The sequence below is a fragment of the Coffea arabica genome, chromosome 5c (genome assembly GCF_036785885.1).
Source record: "Coffea arabica cultivar ET-39 chromosome 5c, Coffea Arabica ET-39 HiFi, whole genome shotgun sequence".
Lineage (NCBI taxonomy): Eukaryota > Viridiplantae > Streptophyta > Magnoliopsida > Gentianales > Rubiaceae > Coffea > Coffea arabica.
In genome coordinates this window covers 42721657-42739625 of record NC_092319.1, presented here as the reverse complement: position 1 = coordinate 42739625, position 17969 = coordinate 42721657, and the positions used below count along the sequence as shown (strand labels likewise).

The window sequence follows — 17969 nt, the reverse complement described above, 5'->3', positions numbered from 1 at the left end:
TGAATCAAGATCCATTGGTAGTCAAGAGTCCATGGTTGTCCTCGTTCCCCCAAACCTACTTCAATTTTTCTGCCTCTTCTACGCTTCAAATCTGTGTTTGTTCCACAGGCGCTACGAAAGAATGCATGTACAGATGCACTATAATTCCATTTTCAGATATGGCAAGGCTTGATGACTTCAACGGTCGTTCTTTTTTTTTTTTTTTTATTATTATTATTTTTTCTTTTTCCTTTCCATACTTTTTACTTCTCTTTTTAATCCTGTCTCAGCACTTTTGGTCTTCTTGCGAACTTATGTTTCATGCCTAGCAGCAGCATAGTGGGGGTGGATCATGGCTAAGCTAACCGAATCAGTTAGTTGGGATTAAGAAAGTGTTAATCAACTAAATATGCTTAGTTTCTTAGTGCATTAGAAATGGATCGACTGCTTTTTGAGACATCGAGAAAAAAAAAATTATAGTGGAGATGCACTATTATTAACAAAATAACAAGTGCAAAAAAAAAAAAAATCATGGTGGACAAAGGCTTGATCTACAATATTTATTGACTAGCTCTTATTGTCACTACAATGTGATATCCAAAATCCTTTTGTCTTCCTTGTTTCTGGATGCAAAATCCTTGCTTATCAATTGTGTTAAAGACCTGTTTTCTATTCTTTGGCCCAGAGACCACGTAAATGCAAGTCTTCTCTTTGGGCATTTTTCTTCCTTAAGAAAAGGATATGAGTTGACTCTTTTTCCTGTGGGAACAGAGAATTCTAAGACGTACTCATCCTAAATCACTGTGCAAATTACGGCCATGCAAAGAACATTTCTCTGAATTTGTTTAAATTAATGTCGGTCGGTTCTAGGGAGTTAACGCTTGATAGACTTCAAAGTTTGAAAATTTTAATAGTTGACTTCAGCATCAGCCTAAGCTTGACTTAACTGCTAAGCTACAAGTCTAAAACGTTATTAGGCAGAAATCAAAATCAACACTAATATGTCTTAACGGAGGTTAGGTTCCTTGGATAACCAGGATAATTCTGTGTACCCCAAAAAAAAAAAAAACTTTAATATTTCTCATATTTGGCTGGAACGATTTTTGAGAACGATAATCTGAAAATATTAAGTCCTGAATCCATAATGCAACTTTTGTTAAATACGTCAAAATGCAATAATCACATGTGCGAAACTTCTATGCTATTAGACAACAAAAGCTGTTGAAAGTGTAACACAAAAAAAAAAGGGCTCCGGACTTCCTGGATTCGAATCAGTAACTGATTTTTTATCCCACTCCTTGTGCCACTCTCTGTCTCACTTTTTATTTTATTACTATTTCTTCTTCATAAACATCATGTTTTAGTTCTTTTTTGTTTTCTTAAAATCCAATAACTATTAACTGAGTAATACACAAAATTCAACAAACTTAAATAATCAAGATACATAAAAATGAGATTTTTGTAATGGATTTTCTGCTATATTTTTTAATAATCTATTATATATTGCTTTTTTGAAGCTGGTGTATCTATTTTTTACTCAATTAATAGTTATTAGATCTTAAAAAAATAAAAAAGAACTAAAACATGATGTTTATGAAGAAGAAATAGCAATATAATAAAAAGTGGGATGGAGAATGACAAAGAGAGAGAGGGGAATAGAAGATCTACTCCCATTGGAATCCCCTCTTCCCCCCCCCACTCCATTTCTTAAATTTCACATTTTCCCTGTTAATTTTTTTTTAGAAAAAAGGGTAACACGAAATAATAGATTGGACCGTAGTGGACAAGTGGAATAAAATCAATTTTGATAAAAGACCATATCATAATCAAAGTCCACTAATCTTGTTTTAGGCAAATAATTTTTCTAGGCCACAGTCCACTAATCTTGTTGGGCCAGAAGAATGATAATCCCACCAATTTTGAGATTTAAGGCTCAAATGCATACTTTTTACTTGATTAGTGCTAAATGCGGCAGGTATTTTTGCTGGGATAGCGACAACGAACAGGGAAGATATCGGAACAATGACAAAGCAGCAACACATTTCCAAGTAATTTGGGGTCGATAATCAATGCAATTAGCATGGGATCAAATTACGGTGAAAACTCTTGGTATTTAATAATTTTTTTTTGAATATCGAAAAAAAAAAGGTTCAAGAGAGTTTTCTATGAATAATCTCCTAATTTACGTGTGAAAAGAGCCAGGCATTTCGAAATCAGAAGCTCTAAGGTGGCCTTAGTTATTGGCTTATTGGCATTAAAAATGCTGTTAAATCTTCAATACATCCATGTTCAATGACTAAACATGGGAAACTTAGGTATTATCATAATGCGTATTACATATTTATACATACTTACATGCAAATGTGCTTGAACTCATAATTTGATGTTTGTAGCCATTACTACATTCAGAGGACAATGGGCTGTAGCAATAGGATTGGACTGCTAACGTGTCATGTCAATTATTTTTAGACCTTTATATTAATTATTTGTAGACCTTTATATATAGTCATATATTAATATATGGATCTCCCCAGAGATATGAAAATTAAATTCAGCTTTAGCTTGGTTTACTGTGTTTTAACAATTATAACCTACTTTTTTTTTTCAGGGATTTGTTTGGGGAATACATCTTTTTAGCACTTTTACAAGAGACTCTGTGGGCTTTCTGGGTGTGTTCATACACCAACTGAAGAGTCTCTAAGCGCGTCCTGCATTGTTTGTGATTCCTGCAAAGATACGGCCCATTTCCTTGTCTTCAATGCTTGGCTTTGCTTGCTGCCATGACTTCTCCTATACAGGGGAAAAAAAAAAAGGAGTACATTTGAAAGTCCATGGGAAAAGTAATTGGAGAAATTATAATTCATTGAAGATCAAGCGCATATCTAATCCATCAGTCTTAATTAGAAACAATTATGAATTTAAATTACAAATTCATTAGCTACAAATCTCAATGGAAAAAATTTAGATCCTGTAAATAGCAATTAAAAGAAATTCAGATCTAGTATGTAAAAGACGTTCTTTGTTTTATATTGCTTTCGGAGATCTAGAAGAAATATTGTGACATTTCTTTTCGTATAACCTTTTCAAATCGATCATTTTTTATGTAACAAAATGGATGATTCCATCGGTTATAATCGAAAAGAGTAGTTACAAGGGTTTTAGCATCCTGGCGGTCCAGCTCATGATTATGTAAGTTTTTCTTGTATGGCATGCCACTGCTCTAGGAGCAGTTGATGTAAAAAAATTGGGATAATTTGAGAAACCTCTTTCTTAGATTTCTAACAATATTATTTAGTATCTCTAAAGTTTAAAAAATATCACTTGCCACCCTTATTTTTAAATTTTTATAACACAATTCAAATTATATGATAAAAATACTGTTATGTTTAGGAAAGGGAAAATTATTTCATTCCAAAGTTTCCTTTTTGTTGTGGTCTCTTAATTGTGATGATAAATTAATATAAAATCTCTTGATGTTTGAAAACTTGATGGATGTGTTCTTTAATGAATAATTGTAAGTTTGAGGTTGAGAGATCTTTTAACAAATTTATCTATGATTAGGAGACAAAAATTAAATTTGACATATTATAAATAATTAACAAAGTATGTAAAAACAATTTGAAATATTGTAAAGATGAAGAAAATAATTTTTTTCACCTTTTAAACATCTCAAATAAGTTTTAAATGTAATTTTTTAAACATTTTATCCTTTTCTAATTTTCAAGCCATCGATCTAGATAAATAAAAATCAAATATTCTAAACAATTTATTACATTTTCTCAAAACATTTTACATCAAAAGAAAGGTTTTTCTCATTTACTAATCTAAGGGCAAACAATAAACATATGGATAAATGAAGGTGAGCTCAATATTGAAGTTTTAAAAACATAGCTTCCCTCCTGAATTGCAACACTTTGGCAAAAGAAATATACGCTTTTTTCAGAAAGTGAGGCAAATAATATTTTTAATAATTCAATGATGCAGAGCGAAACTGTCAGAAACCTTAAAGGAGATTTCTGAAATGATCCCTTTTTTCATTTTTTTTCCCTTAAACAAGTTCAGTATCTCCTGTGTCCTTTTTTTTTTTTTATATATTTTGGTGCAAGTGAAATCTTTTAATTTTAAGTTGGATCTAGAGCATATGCGAGATTATTCTTCTTAAACAGCAGCGGTACCTTAAAATAAGTACCTTAAAAAGTTAAGTAGTTCGATTTAGTCACACACGCGTTCTGTACCTTAAAATAAGTGCCTTGAAAGCTCAATTGTTCGATTTAGCCACGCCTTATGCGTGCCCAAAGAATAAGTGATAATAGATGCTCTAAATATGCGAATCGGATTAGCCGGAGACTCGACTCAAGAGGTAGTCTGTAAAGAAGTCCGCCAACCCATGTGGATTAGTAGATGGGATAATTTCAGAAACCTCCCCTGAGATTTCTGATAGTCTCACTCACCTCCCCTAAACTTTGTAAAATATCAGATACCTTCCTTGTCAGATTATTGGGCCCTATTTGTGATATCATTGATGATGAATTGACAGATATACCCTCAGAACTTATGATATATTTTGAAGCTATTTTGACAGAATTAGTTAAATAAGTAATAGAGATATAACTTTTTGATATAACTTATGATATACCTTCTATTCCACTTTACACATTTTATTCGTAGTACAATTACCAATGAAGAGTTTAGCACTGGTTTTACCTTTTTCTAAAGTCATGTATTTCATGTTTTTTTTTTGTAAGACAATTATCTAGTGTAACTCATTACTTATATTTGGGTAAATTTGGTTTTCAAAAATTCAATGACGTAAATTGTATATTACATCATTTCATAAAGTGATGCGACACAATTTGGGTTATTGAATTTTTTGAAAATCGAATCTACCTAAGTTCTGGTATTCAAATGAAGCTTGTTGAATAAATTCGACTAACTACAGTGTGAACTAATTTTTTTTTTAAAAAAAATTTCAACTAAAGTATCTAGCACTAAATGAAATGAAGTATCTTGCTACTTCATTTCATTTTCCATAGAGAAAATCGCAAAAAAAGTTATTAAACTATTGAGAATTTGGTTTTTTGATCGTTACACTATTTATTTAACTGCAATTGCCATTCACTCAATTAAGCAAATAGTGAAATTTTTTTTGTAACTTAACTAGTAAAAATTTGTACTTTTAACCACTCAAATATGACTTAACTAATAAAAATTTATACTTTTAATCACTCAAATTATAAAACTATACATTTTTTTATATCACCAGAAGTATGTTTCAATTAATTGAATGATCATATTAGCTAAATAAATGTCTAATAGCTAAAACAAAAAAAATATAAACAGCATTATAACATTGCTTGAAGAAGCCATCTGCATTTGTCTTTATCTAGTTCAACTTATTACTTCTTTTTTTTGCTTTTGCTTTAGCTCAAGTTGTGGATAAGCAAAAAGGGCATATGTGGAACACAAATATCATCTCACTCCTCAAAATATTTTTTTAATGCTCATTTTTCTGATATAGGCTGATCTTGTTACTCCAACTATAAGTTCAGGGGAGGTATCTGATATTTTGCAAAGTTCAGGGGAGGTGATTGAGACTGTCAGAAACCTCAGGGGAGGTTTCTGAAATTATCCCTTAGTAGATTTATTATATCAATTACAAACATAAAATAACATTCTTTTATATATATATATATATATACAAAGTAAGATTCTCCTATTGAAGATTTTTAATCGGCTATTTTAAAATCATTCAAACCTAAGTGATGCTATTGTCATTCACATTCTTTAGATAATCTTCAACTATTGAGATTTTAAATTGCAACTGGTCGAGACTTGAGAGGAATGGTATACTTGATCGTGATTACTAACTATTTTATTATTCTTGTGGATTGGTAATCTAGAGACAATCCATTGATTTTTCTTTCAGGTAATTATTGAATGTAAAAGTATACATCTTACAAGTAGGTCGACAGTCTGAGTTCAATTCTTTTTTCTTACCCCAGGAGTCAGAATATTAAAACCCCAAATATCCTTTCTTTTTGGTTCATGTACTTGAAGATGAACCTTGCCATCCATCCCGTGGCGACAACTTCATAACTTGAGAAGCATCAAAGTCATAAACAGCTTCTATTTTTAATTTTGAGGTTGCTGGCACCTATAGTACCATTGCTGAAAAAAAAAAAATGGTCTGCCGCAGCATTTTTCTTTTCTATTTCAAGCTTTGGTTAAAATAATCTGTTCCATCACGCTGCTAACTTATCTAGAGGAGAACCTAACTAGTGATGGTTGATGATTTTTTGGGTCATCTGCACTTTGCTTCCCTAATTAATGATTTGACCCCAAGCTGATGCTAAACTGCAAAGCTGCTAGTTAATTTAGAACCTAATCAAGTAGAGGTTAAAAGTGTAGTGATCATAAAAATGGGTTGTTATGTAGTGGTTTGACCAAGTTTAGATTCAAAACTCTGTGATGGGCGATCCGTAAGAACCAACATAAACTTATAAACTATTAAAATCGCGGAGCTGGCTTTGAATTAAGTAGTTTTCTCCTCCTCAAAAACTTTAATAAAAAATAAGTAAATAAGTAAATAAATAACACGACTATTGCGTCACATGAGACTTCATGTATCATTCATCAGTTGGTAAACCTAAAAAAATACTGTGGGATTAGTCGACTCCAGTTTTCTGCATGTGTTTTTTTTTTTTTTTTTTAACACCAAATTCTGGACATCACGTGCTACTGTGCATGGCCTTGGCTTACGGGTTCTCGAGGCCAACACGGCGCAGAATTCGAAGTGAATCATTAAAACTAACGAGGAACAAAATTATCAATCTGGTTACAGGACAAATCGTAATTTATGTAATAAAAGATATAATAAGTACATTTGTTAAGTTTTTTGATACATATCGTTGAAATTTTTATGTTATCTTTAAAAGTTGGAACTGAATCACTCTAGATCTCGTAAGAAGAATTATTTAATCTTATACTCTGAATTTTCAAACTTTTTTTTTTTTTTGGAAAATTTGCAGAAGCACAATTTCGTCCATCTCTGGACAACAAATTTGAATTCACGAGGCCATCACAATCACAAAAGCAGCGATTAGTTTTCATTTGCTTTAATTTGATATATAAAATGTGACAATTAATGACTTCTTGGAAATTTTGTCCAGTGATCGCAGTCACTCTACTTGACCCAAGTTTATATATATATATATATATCCATTTTGAAAATAGACCCCTTTTACGAAGGCTTAACAAGACAATTTGTTCGAGGGGCAGCATGAAATTAGACAAGAGTTCAATTTTACATGCTCCATCTTCAACTTAGACCCTCAAACGTAGTTTTTTTTTTTTTTTTTTTTTAAATGCGAGGGATGGAACTGAAAAAATGAAGAAGAATGGAGAATTTGAATCTAAATTTTTTTTAATTTTTAGGGTTTCAATTCTAACTATTAGACTAAATTCTCTACATTCAAATGCAGTGAAAGACTTAAATATTAGCATGTTAAGATTGATGGAAAGTTGTGAATATATCTCCCTAAACGATTCTTTGTACGTACTGACAGAGTTGTATTAATGAGGAAAATGGATTCATCACATATTATGCCGCATATGTAATCGTTAAAAACTCAAGTTATCTATGCAACATAAAATTCTGACAATGTATTATAAACATGATGCAACATTTATCATTTAATGATAAAATGTCTATGGTATCTCCTTCTGTAAGATTTCCTATGGTTGAATACCGAAAATACAAAAAAGAGAAACACTCCAGGTGCAAAATTTGTGTAAACATAAAATAACATAGGACTGATTCACTGCTTGTACGCTCACCTATTCCTTATCTTACACCATCAAATCAGGGCTTGTAATCTTGTCATCTCATGTAACCACCAAAAATCTAACGTAGACATGATTCATCATGTCGAAATCGAATGCCACCGTTCTGTCTACATGTCAAAAGGTTTGAGGTTGCAATGATACCTTACTCAGTCCTTCAAATACTGGTTGCACTGCATAGAGGTAAAGCTGTAAATATATAATCTGAGATCCCATTATGGAAACCGAAGCATCACTGTTTAATTTCTTATGGTAAGATCTCCATGAAGGACTTTAATGCTGCTGCAGAAAAGAAAACTCTCCTTCTGGCAATGGTCCCAGAAAGCCAGAAGCTAAGAGATCAGGTTCAACTTCAAAGTCCCACGAGTCTACTGTTGATTCCACTTCGCCGTGTGAATAGCCATAGATCAGTTCTTTTAACCTCTCCCTCTTGGCAATTTCTATAGTTCCAGTGCTGGATGTTGATATTCCACCCTAGACAAATATGAATCAAATTATTGAGGAAATTAGTTTATTTGCAATGCCATTACTTGATTTGCTCAACCATTTGAGATCAGCTGAAGGAGGATATATAGTATAACAGGATGCCTGACCTTCCTTTGTTCTATCACTACGCACTTACCTTCTCATGAACTACTTGAAGCATTGAGTTTCCATCGTTGGAAAAGTTCGCGTTGACAACCTCAAAACCTTCTTCTTGAAGCAGGTGAATAATGCCATAAAATGAAGCTGGTTCTTTCAGTCCACTCATCAAAATCATATCCGTGTCAGGTCCCATATCATGAACTTTGACATTAGTCAACTCTGAGCTCTTGGTAGATGAATATCGTCTTTTTCTGCCCAGCAACTTCTCCTTCATCTGCTTGTAATTCTCCAGCTTTCTCTCCATGCTCTTGATGTAATTTATCACCTCGCCTATCTTGTCAGGCACAGGCAAAACTTCCTGCATTCATCATTAATCAAATGTTAGTCCTTCCTATGCACAATTTCAATGTTTCTACACATAAAATCATGCACAAAATACCATATGAATTGAGTACATCTTGAGGGGTAAAAAGACCTTGGAGATGTCACTTGGAAGAAGAGAATAAAGCAGAGAATAGAGATTCTTGAAGTGATGTCTTCTGTCTTTCTCCTTAATTCTTTTTTCTCGTTTCAAATTTGAAGTTGAAGGATGAAATCTCTCCATGTTCTTGATTCCGAAGTTCGGCTAGCAGCACAAAGAAAGCCTATATTGATTCTGAAAGTTGAAAATGTTGAGGATTGTCTTGCGTTTTGGTGTTGTTTCTATACTCACTTGTTTTTCCTTAAGCGGACTAAAGATCAGAATCAATGGCTCAACAGATTTATAGCGTCGAAAAGACAAGACTTGACAAAGTCAATAGGCACGGCGTGATGACTTATGATAAATACAATGTTTGTAAGTGATAGGTTTTTAATGAAGACTTTTTATTTATAATTTCTCCCATCTTATTACTTAACTCAATCCTTCTTAAAATCACAAACACTATGACTATCATTAATTAGTTAATAGTAAGATGTTTTTATTAAAACTCGTAGAGGGTTTGGCAACTAGAATTGTAGGGGTTTTTTTTATTTTTTTCTATTTTTATTCCACTCTCTTCGTTTCTTCTAGCGTTTTTTTTTTAATTTTTAATTTTTAATTAAAAATATGCGATACACGGGTAAGTTTAACATTTATTCTTTACTAAAACTTAGTTAATCACAAAAATCATGAAAGTGGTTTATCATATCTATTAACTTACTATAGAATGAGGTTATCATACCTATGAACTCATTCTAAAATGAGTTTATCATATTCATTTCCATTAACTCATTCTGGTTAATATTAACTAAATTATAAGTATCACTATCATTAATTTGAAATCCATTCTTATATGAAATTCACTTACCAAACCCCACCTTATTTCAGAGCTTTGATTCATGAGATTAATTGCAAACCAAACTGTATTGGATGATACAAATTTTTTTTTTGGGTGCTTTTACACGTTATAAGTTTAGTCTCTAACTAGTGTGTACTATACTTGATGGGTTAGTTTGTATATAGTGACAATTGTAATTGTGGAATTCCGAATTCTCGTTATCATTCAATAGCTAGCAAGTTGGGCAGCTTGGGGAAAATAAAACAAAGTTGAGTTCACTTGCAACAGTACTGTTGAGTATTTCTTTATTTATGCCGGTGTGTTGATAGGCACCGCGGACGGAGCGAGATCGTAGGATCCAGCTGTAAATAATATCCGAATCCATCAGCAGCCGTTTACAGATCCTTAATAATGAAGCTAAAAAGAAACAAGATTATCAACTCCTTTCTCTCTAAGAGCAACTCCAACGGCATCTCATGCCTTCCATGACACGGACCGTGTAATGAGTATCATACGCATCACTAGAATGATATGTGTAAATATTGGTGAAAAAGAGGAGATAGTGAGTTTTTTTTTTTTTTCCAACAGATAAATTTGATTAAACATGGAAAACGGCTAAAATTTCATGATGCAAGTCAACGTTCAATTTTTTTTTTCAACGGTTATTTTTTGGTTCTCTTTATATAAACACACAAGACACCTAAAATAACATTATATTATTTTTTGAAGGATAGAAAAAGATATATTGTTCAAACTCAAAATTTTATAATATTATTTTTTAGAAAATAAAAATTCGAAAGGTAAAAAAATTTGAAGAAAGTTAATAATTTATTTTTTAAAAATAACGAAATTATTTTTAAAAAATTACTTTATTTATTTACGGGTTATGAGTTGTGTATTATTAAAATAAATGTTTGATTTGACGATGAACCTATACTATTATATCTTATAAAGTGTAATCTATTATGAGTAAGAATATAATAAAAGAAGAGATAGTGAAATACTGACGTGTATAGTGAAAGAGAATAATCCATTATGGATGCCCTAAGAAATAGTGGTCAAAAGTTTGTACTACTGATGTTAAACGTTTTATTACATATCCTTCATAGGGTTATACTTCTTTCGGAAAAAATAAAGAAGAAAAATTTTACTATACCTTACTACTCTACATATGAATGTTTGTTGATTAACACTTTGACGATTTAAGTCCTTGATCAAAGATTATGTCCGACAAATGTGGATGAAGTTCGTGGAAAATTTTAAAAAAGGTCTTTTCGTTTTTTTTTTTGGGAGGTTCGTAACTTCGTATTCGCGTTTGTACCGCGTTGACGGACGACTACTGCAAGACTCCATGGCTTGCTATCTTATGTCTCATATAACCACAACTGACCAAGGTATAAGATGTAAATGGTTCGTCGCATCAAAATCGAATGCGTCCGACATTTATTATCTACATGACAAAAGCTTTGAGGTTGCAATTTATTATGTGATACGACATTTGCTGTTTACGATGCATAGAGGTAAGGTGTAAAATCCGAAACTGAAGCTTCACTCCATAACTTATAATGGTAAAATCTCCCTGAAGCAGCTTCAATGCTGCTGCGGAAGACAAAAGTTGTCTGTTGTAAAAGGGCCAAAGAAGTCCGAAGTTAAGAGATCAGGTTCGATTCTAAAGTCCCACAAGTCCAGATTCGATTCAACTTCGCCCTGTGAACAGCCATAGATCAGTTCTTTTAACCTCTTGGAAACTGCTGCAGTTTCACTGCCAGATGTTGATGCTCCAACCTATAAAAATGTGAATCAAATTATTGAAAAAATCAGCAGTTCATTTGCAATGCAATTACTTGATTTGATCAAGCATCTGAAAAAGTTCAGGGAGAGAAAAAAAAAATAACAGAATGCCTAACTTTCGCTGGATCTATAACTGAATACTGACCTTCTGATGAACTACTTGAAGCATCGAGGTCCCATTGTTGGAAAAGTTAGCATTGACAACCTCAAATCCTTCTTCATGAAGCCGGGGAATAATGCCATAAAATGAAGCTTGTTCTTCCAGCCCACTTATCAAAATCACATTCGCATCAGGTCCTATGTCTTGAACTTCAACATTAGTTAACTTTGAGCTGTTGTTAGATTCACTTGAAGTAGATGAACATGATCTTTTACCAAACAGCAATTTCTCCTTCCACTCCTTGTAATTCTCCAGCTTCTTCTCCATGCTCTTGATATGATTTATCGCCTCGCCTAATTTATCAGGCAGCGGGCAAAATCCCTGAATTCGTTACATAATCAAATGTTAATCTTTCCTATGCACAAAAAATTATGCATAAAATACCATCTGAATCGAGTGTCTTTCGAGGGTAAAGAGACCTTGGAGATGTCATTTGGAAGAAGACGGTAAAGCTCAGCACAGAGACTCTTCATCTGATCTCTTCTATTTTTCTCAGAAATTTTTTTCCCCGCTTTGGTGTTTGAAGCTGAAGCATGAAACTTCTTCATATTCTTGAATCCAAAGTTTGGTTAGCACAAAGAAATCATAGAGAAGTATCGATTTTCAAAGTAAGTTGCTGGCTTTTATAATCACTTTCTTTTTAAGCGGACAAACAATTACAATTAATTTTCCAACAGATTTACAGCGTCAGCCATGACGAAGCCACTTGGAAAGGGGACGTCGGCTATCTTTGGGTTGGAGTTATCCACAATTGAGAGAAATTCCACAATGCAATAGACCATCCAAATAGGTTTAATTTAAAATTAGATTGATGGGATTGAATGTGGTGGGTAACTTTCCAAATTTATCATGCTTTTATTTGTTATTATGTAAGTGTTTATATTTATTGCTCGTTTTTTTTTTTTTTATCTGTGGTATTAGTACATATATATATATATATATATTTTAGTGAAATTACAATGCAATTGCAGAAGCTTTCGTTAACATTCATTAGCTAGCAAGTTGGCAAAACAGCGTTGACATCTGCAAAACAGCGTCAGTTCACTATTCATCGATTTTGCAAAAGAGCGTTGACATCTGGAGTTCCTGCCTGTGTACGTACATGAGCACTTGCTACAAATCTTAGGAACCAAGTGTAGCTAATGCCTGAACCAGGTGTCACTAATGCCTGAATCAATCAGCATTTCCATATTGATCCTAAATTATTAAGCAAAAATAAGACAAGAATAAGAAGAGTACAGGAAGGCTTCGAATCTCGGATCTAACAATTAGAGGTAGGAAGAGTGTGAAAAAAAAGGTGAGAGAATTAAAAAAAAAAGAAAAGAAAAAAAACTTGACAATTTGACGCAGGATCTAAGTTTTTTTTTTTTTTTGTTGCACTGATGTTAAATGTTTTATCATTTATCATGTATCCTTTAAAAGGTTCTACCTCTTTAATTAGATTGTATCCAACATTAAATCAGTTATAAAATGACTGACAATGGATTTATTTCATCAAACAGTGCCTCATCATCTCATGAGAGCAGAATTTGAATTTTACAGTTAATTACGTACAAAAAAAAAAAAAAAGTTACCAATAAATATGACATTTCAATTCCAACGAAAAAAGAATTAGCGGATAGAGTTTTTTTCTTTACAAATGCCCATAGTCAACTGCTAAAAGACAGAACCCAAATTAAAATATAATAAGATTCGAATAAAAAAAAATCTGCGAAAGAAGGTTAAACGTGCGAGTAATCACCAAGCTGACAATTCATTAAGTGAAGATGATAGGAAGCTACTGATTGCAATAAATAAGATCAGACATTTAGTTATAAATAGTATTTATTTTGGCTCATTTAGAAGAACATGTCTGTTTATTGAATTTTACGATTTTGAATCCTTGACCAGACTTTAGGTTCCGAATGTAGATGAAATGCGCAGAAAATTTAGAATGGCTATTCCCCCACTTAAAAGGGTCTGTTGTGGGGATTTTCTTGGTTGGTTAGTTTTCGTGTTTGTGCCGCGTTGATATTATGACCAATGATGCAAGACTCCAAAACTTTTTTCTTTTTTTTTTCTTTTTTTGGTAAATATTATTTGTCCAGCATATTGTCAATTGTAGACTCCGTCACAGTGTGAAATCATCATCTTCTTTTTTTTTTTCTAAGTCTTGTAGTTGTGACACAACTACAAGATAAGCTAAAATCATTAGCCAAATAAAAAGAAAGAAACTCTTTTAGTGCAGATTTTAGGATTGAAGAAGCTAGAGGTTACTCATTTTATTATTTTAAGAGGGAAGAAGATGATGATTCTAGGTACGCAGTATGGCATACTCTACTTATTGGTCAACACTCTTTTAAGGCATCAAATGTACTATGACAACCTTTAGGATGTAAGTATCTTAAAATTCAATGAACAAATATCTATTAGTAGTCAAGATTCAATATGAATATATAGTTATTACCACGAGCACTAAGGAAAGAATGCATGTACAGATGGACTACAATTCATTTTCAGATATGGCAAGACTTGATGACTAATTAGCTTCATTTTTTTTTCTTTTTACCTTTTTTCAGATACATGTGAGTATGCTTTTGCATATGATAACTTTGGTACAAATTAAGTACACTAACTAGTACCTATCATATATATATATATATATATATATATATATATATATATATATATATATATATATATATATATATATAATAAAGTCATATTCTCATTCTTATGATTACTTTAGGATTTCTCTTTTCTACGTGGCTTAACGACAGGGGCAAGTGATTTCAACACGTTCTATAAAATAACCTACGCTCTTCCATCTCTCTTTTCTTTTGCCTTTGTTCATTTATTCCATGATTTCCACCTTTTTAAAAAAAAAAAAATAATAACCTATGCTCTATATGGAGCTTATCTATCTTTTTTCATAAGCACGAAATCAATTATCAATATCTATCTAAATTAAATTTCAAATATAAAACCGTTCTTATCATCCATGTATGACTTATAAAACCATCCTTAGCATTCTATCCGATATTCGTGGCCGATTACCAGTCTATCATAATCATATATTTGTGGCCGCTTGCTCCTCTTTTGGTTTGTGAACTTTAGGTACAACAATAAGGTATGACCCGTATAATTTCTTTAGTATGCACGCCTTTAGTAAAACTATTTTTTATTATCATCTTTTTATGTTCTTATCAATATCTCTTTATATCCTTATCAATTTTTATTTCTTACCCAAAGTTATGTACTTTAAGCAACTTAAATTAAGATAAAACTACTTTTAATATTTTTATCAATATCTCTTTATATCCTTATCAATTCTTATTTCCTACCCAAAGTTACATACTTTCAGCAACTTAAATTAAGATAAAACTACTTTTAATATTCTTATCAATATCTTTTCATATGCTTATCAATTCTTATGCCTACATATAGCCTCTTTATATGGTTAGGTATTTCCAATGCAAGCGGTTGGCACATTAAAGCATCGATTTTGGGTTTCCACTCCTCTTGATTATCAGGTAAATCTTCCTTCGATACACATATTTCTTTTTTAAAAAGACATGTTCATCTCCAATTGTAAGAATTTAGTAACATATCTTGAATTTTGTGTGTTTTGGTTTTTTTTTCTATTTATTTTGTATGAAGAGATAGGATTTAAAATAGTATTTTCGTCGTAAGTTTTCATATAGAAATATGTTAGATGTTTCCACCGAATTGGACAACATTCATATGCTATAGGATGCATGTTAGATGTTTATTAATTTGCCTTTGTTTTATTTGTCCAACGTACTGGGCTTGTAGCTGGTGCTGTGGATCCTTCCTCAGCGCATACTCCAAGAGTTGAATTTGTTATTTTCTCCAACCTTTTTTCCCAACCACATGTAAGTCTGTTAGTTATTTTAGTTGAACTATCTATTCTATATTTTTTACTGCTGTTAAACATTCATATTATAAGTATTTGGTCTATATCTCTTGAGTGATCATGAACTGAGAGGGGCAAATTTATTTTCGTTCCTTTTGCGAAGACAAAATGTCTACTAAATTTTCATCTTGAATTGTAAGTGATCATGGATTTTGTTGTCTAGAATTGTAAATATACTTAAGAAAGGTTATAATAGAATATACATTAAGTTTGTATTTCATATTGACATTTTTATAAATTTGACTAAATAGTTTATCATTTTTCGAAGATTCACGTTCAACAAACGGGTACAAAACTAGTTAAAAAAATGAAAACCAAGAGAGTATTTGGAGATTGTACAGGGAACATTATAGGGAAAAATATGATGGAGTGAATTAATCAGGGAGTCAATTCCAAAGTATATGCAGAATTTCACTTCAATTCATAAATTTCAAAATAAGACACTTAAGTCTCTAAACTACGAAATCCATTGCACTTAAATAAAATTAGTGATGAAATCCAAAAAAATTGACTGTATATTAAGGGTGTGGGCTGGACGCTCCATTAGTATGATTATGTAATTATTATAGATAAAAAAGATAGGGACATAAAGATTATTTTGCCTTTTTTCCCTTCTTCATCATCTTTCCTTTTTTTCTTTTTCCTAATCTTCTTCTCCCCTTGTCCACCACCACTGACGTCTCCAATCCATCATTTATTATACTCCCCACCACTGACTTTTCCACTACTACTGCCACCATTATCAAGATTTCTCCGGAAGACAAACTTTGATTTTTCACAGGAGGAAACAAAGGAATAAATAGGAACAAAAGGGAAACAAGAAGAAAAAAAGGAAATTTTGTTCAATTTCAAATCTTGCTTCATCATAATAATTTCATCAGTTGGCAATTATCTGATTACCTCATCTCTCTGGCACTATTTTGGAGGTATTCAGATGCATCAAAGTCATGAGCAGCTTGTATTTTTAATTCTGAGGTTGTTGGTACCTCTAGGACCACAGCTGAAAATTTTGGCTGCCACAACATTTTTCTTTTCTTTTTCATGTTTTGGTTAAAATAATCCATTCCATGCTACTAGCTTATCTAGAGGAGAACCTAATTAGTAATGGTCGATAATTTTGTGGATTATTCGTACTTTGCTCCCCTCCAGATTTGTTTGACATCTCTTTATTGCCTAAAAATATAGTTAATTTGAGACCAAGCTTATGCTAAACTGCAAAGCTGCAAGTTAACTCACAACTTTATAGGTAGATGCCAAAAGTATAGCAATCTTATTAAACGAGTATATTAAATGTCTGATTATGCAGTCATTTGATCAAGAAAAGTTTAAATTCAAAACTTTTTAATAGACGTAAGAATTATTAGTATAAACTATTAGAAATGCACTTTCTTTTATAAACTACTCTTTGGAATTAATTAGTGCTTTCCCCTCGAAAACTTTTAGTTTTAACCAAAAGTATAAAAATAAACCCAAAAAAAAAAAAAAAAACACGACTAGTGCGTCACAACATGCGACGTCATCTATCATGCATCAGCCGGCAAAGCTGGAAAAATAGTGGGGTCAGTTGACTCCTGTCTTCTGCACGTGTACTTTTCACACCCTGCTCTGGACGTCAAGTGCTAGGGTATGATTCTGCCACGAAGTCAACGCGATGTAGACGTCGAAGTCAATTATTAAAAAAAAAAACGTGGAACAAAAATTACCAATCTGATTATAGGAGATAAGGCACGAGAGAACAAAAGTTTGTAAAACCAATATTAAATGCTTGATTATACTAAACATTGTTGTAATTCTTAATTAATGTAATACAAGGTAAAATAAATTTATTTATTAACTCTTTTGATACATATCGTTGAGATTTTCATGTTGTATCTAAAAGTTGGAATTGAATCGCTCCAATTCTAGTAAGAAAATTTGTTTAATCTTATGCTTAAAATTTTGAAATTTTTTGGCAAATTAGCACAGGCATAATTCCGTCCATCTTTGGACAACAAATTGTATTTCACAAGGTCATCAACGTCACAATAGCAGACACTAGTTTTCATTTTCTTTAAATTAATATATAGAAAGTGACAATTAATAAATTCTTGGAAATTTTTATCTAGCGATCATAGCCACCCTACTTGACCACATCATATAATTCCTATTTTGAAAATAGACCCATTTTATGAAGGTTCAACAAGCTAATTTGTTTCCGGGGCAACATGAAATTAGACATGAGTTCAATTTTACATGCTTCATCTTCAACTTAGACCTTCAAATGCAATTTTTTTTAAAAAAAAAAATTTCAATTAAGGCAGGGATGGGATTAAAGAAATTGGGATGGGGGAGAAAATTTCAAATCAGGAGTGCTCTCTGTTTGGATGGGACTGTTTTTTGAAAACTAATTTTTCAAATA

General features: G+C 32.1%; 2 protein-coding genes across 2 annotated transcripts; both read right to left on the bottom strand.

Moving 5' to 3' along the window:
• Positions 1-8094: 8094 nt before the first annotated feature.
• Positions 8095-9010, bottom strand: LOC113689507 (transcription factor bHLH168-like). Its single transcript, XM_027207278.1, has 3 exons — positions 8882-9010; positions 8444-8764; positions 8095-8295 (listed from the first exon to the last, which is right to left on the bottom strand). The coding sequence occupies exons 1-3, from the start codon at positions 9008-9010 to the stop codon at positions 8095-8097; spliced, it is 651 nt and encodes a 216-aa protein (XP_027063079.1).
• A 2139-nt stretch (positions 9011-11149) lies between these two features.
• LOC113690135 (transcription factor bHLH162-like) lies at positions 11150-12247 on the bottom strand. The gene is made up of 3 exons (XM_027207958.2): positions 12075-12247; positions 11641-11976; positions 11150-11489 (listed from the first exon to the last, which is right to left on the bottom strand). Exons 1-3 carry the CDS (start codon positions 12201-12203, stop codon positions 11295-11297), a joined length of 660 nt encoding a protein of 219 aa, XP_027063759.2. The 5' UTR covers positions 12204-12247; the 3' UTR covers positions 11150-11294.
• Positions 12248-17969: the final 5722 nt, after the last annotated feature.

What these genes read in the sequence shown, in the direction of transcription:
- LOC113689507 (XM_027207278.1), bottom strand. Translation starts at nt 9,010, where the DNA reads ATGGAGAGATTTCATCCTTCAACTTCAAATTTGAAACGAGAAAAAAGA. An exon ending in TTCCAAGTGACATCTCCAAG is followed by an intron (nt 8,765 to 8,881) that starts GTCTTTTTACCC and finishes TGATGAATGCAG; the next exon opens with GAAGTTTTGCCTGTGCCTGA. An exon ending in TTCAAGTAGTTCATGAGAAG is followed by an intron (nt 8,296 to 8,443) that starts GTAAGTGCGTAG and finishes ATATTTGTCTAG; the next exon opens with GGTGGAATATCAACATCCAG.
- LOC113690135 (XM_027207958.2), bottom strand. Translation starts at nt 12,203, where the DNA reads ATGAAGAAGTTTCATGCTTCAGCTTCAAACACCAAAGCGGGGAAAAAA. An exon ending in TTCCAAATGACATCTCCAAG is followed by an intron (nt 11,977 to 12,074) that starts GTCTCTTTACCC and finishes TAACGAATTCAG; the next exon opens with GGATTTTGCCCGCTGCCTGA. An exon ending in TTCAAGTAGTTCATCAGAAG is followed by an intron (nt 11,490 to 11,640) that starts GTCAGTATTCAG and finishes ACATTTTTATAG; the next exon opens with GTTGGAGCATCAACATCTGG.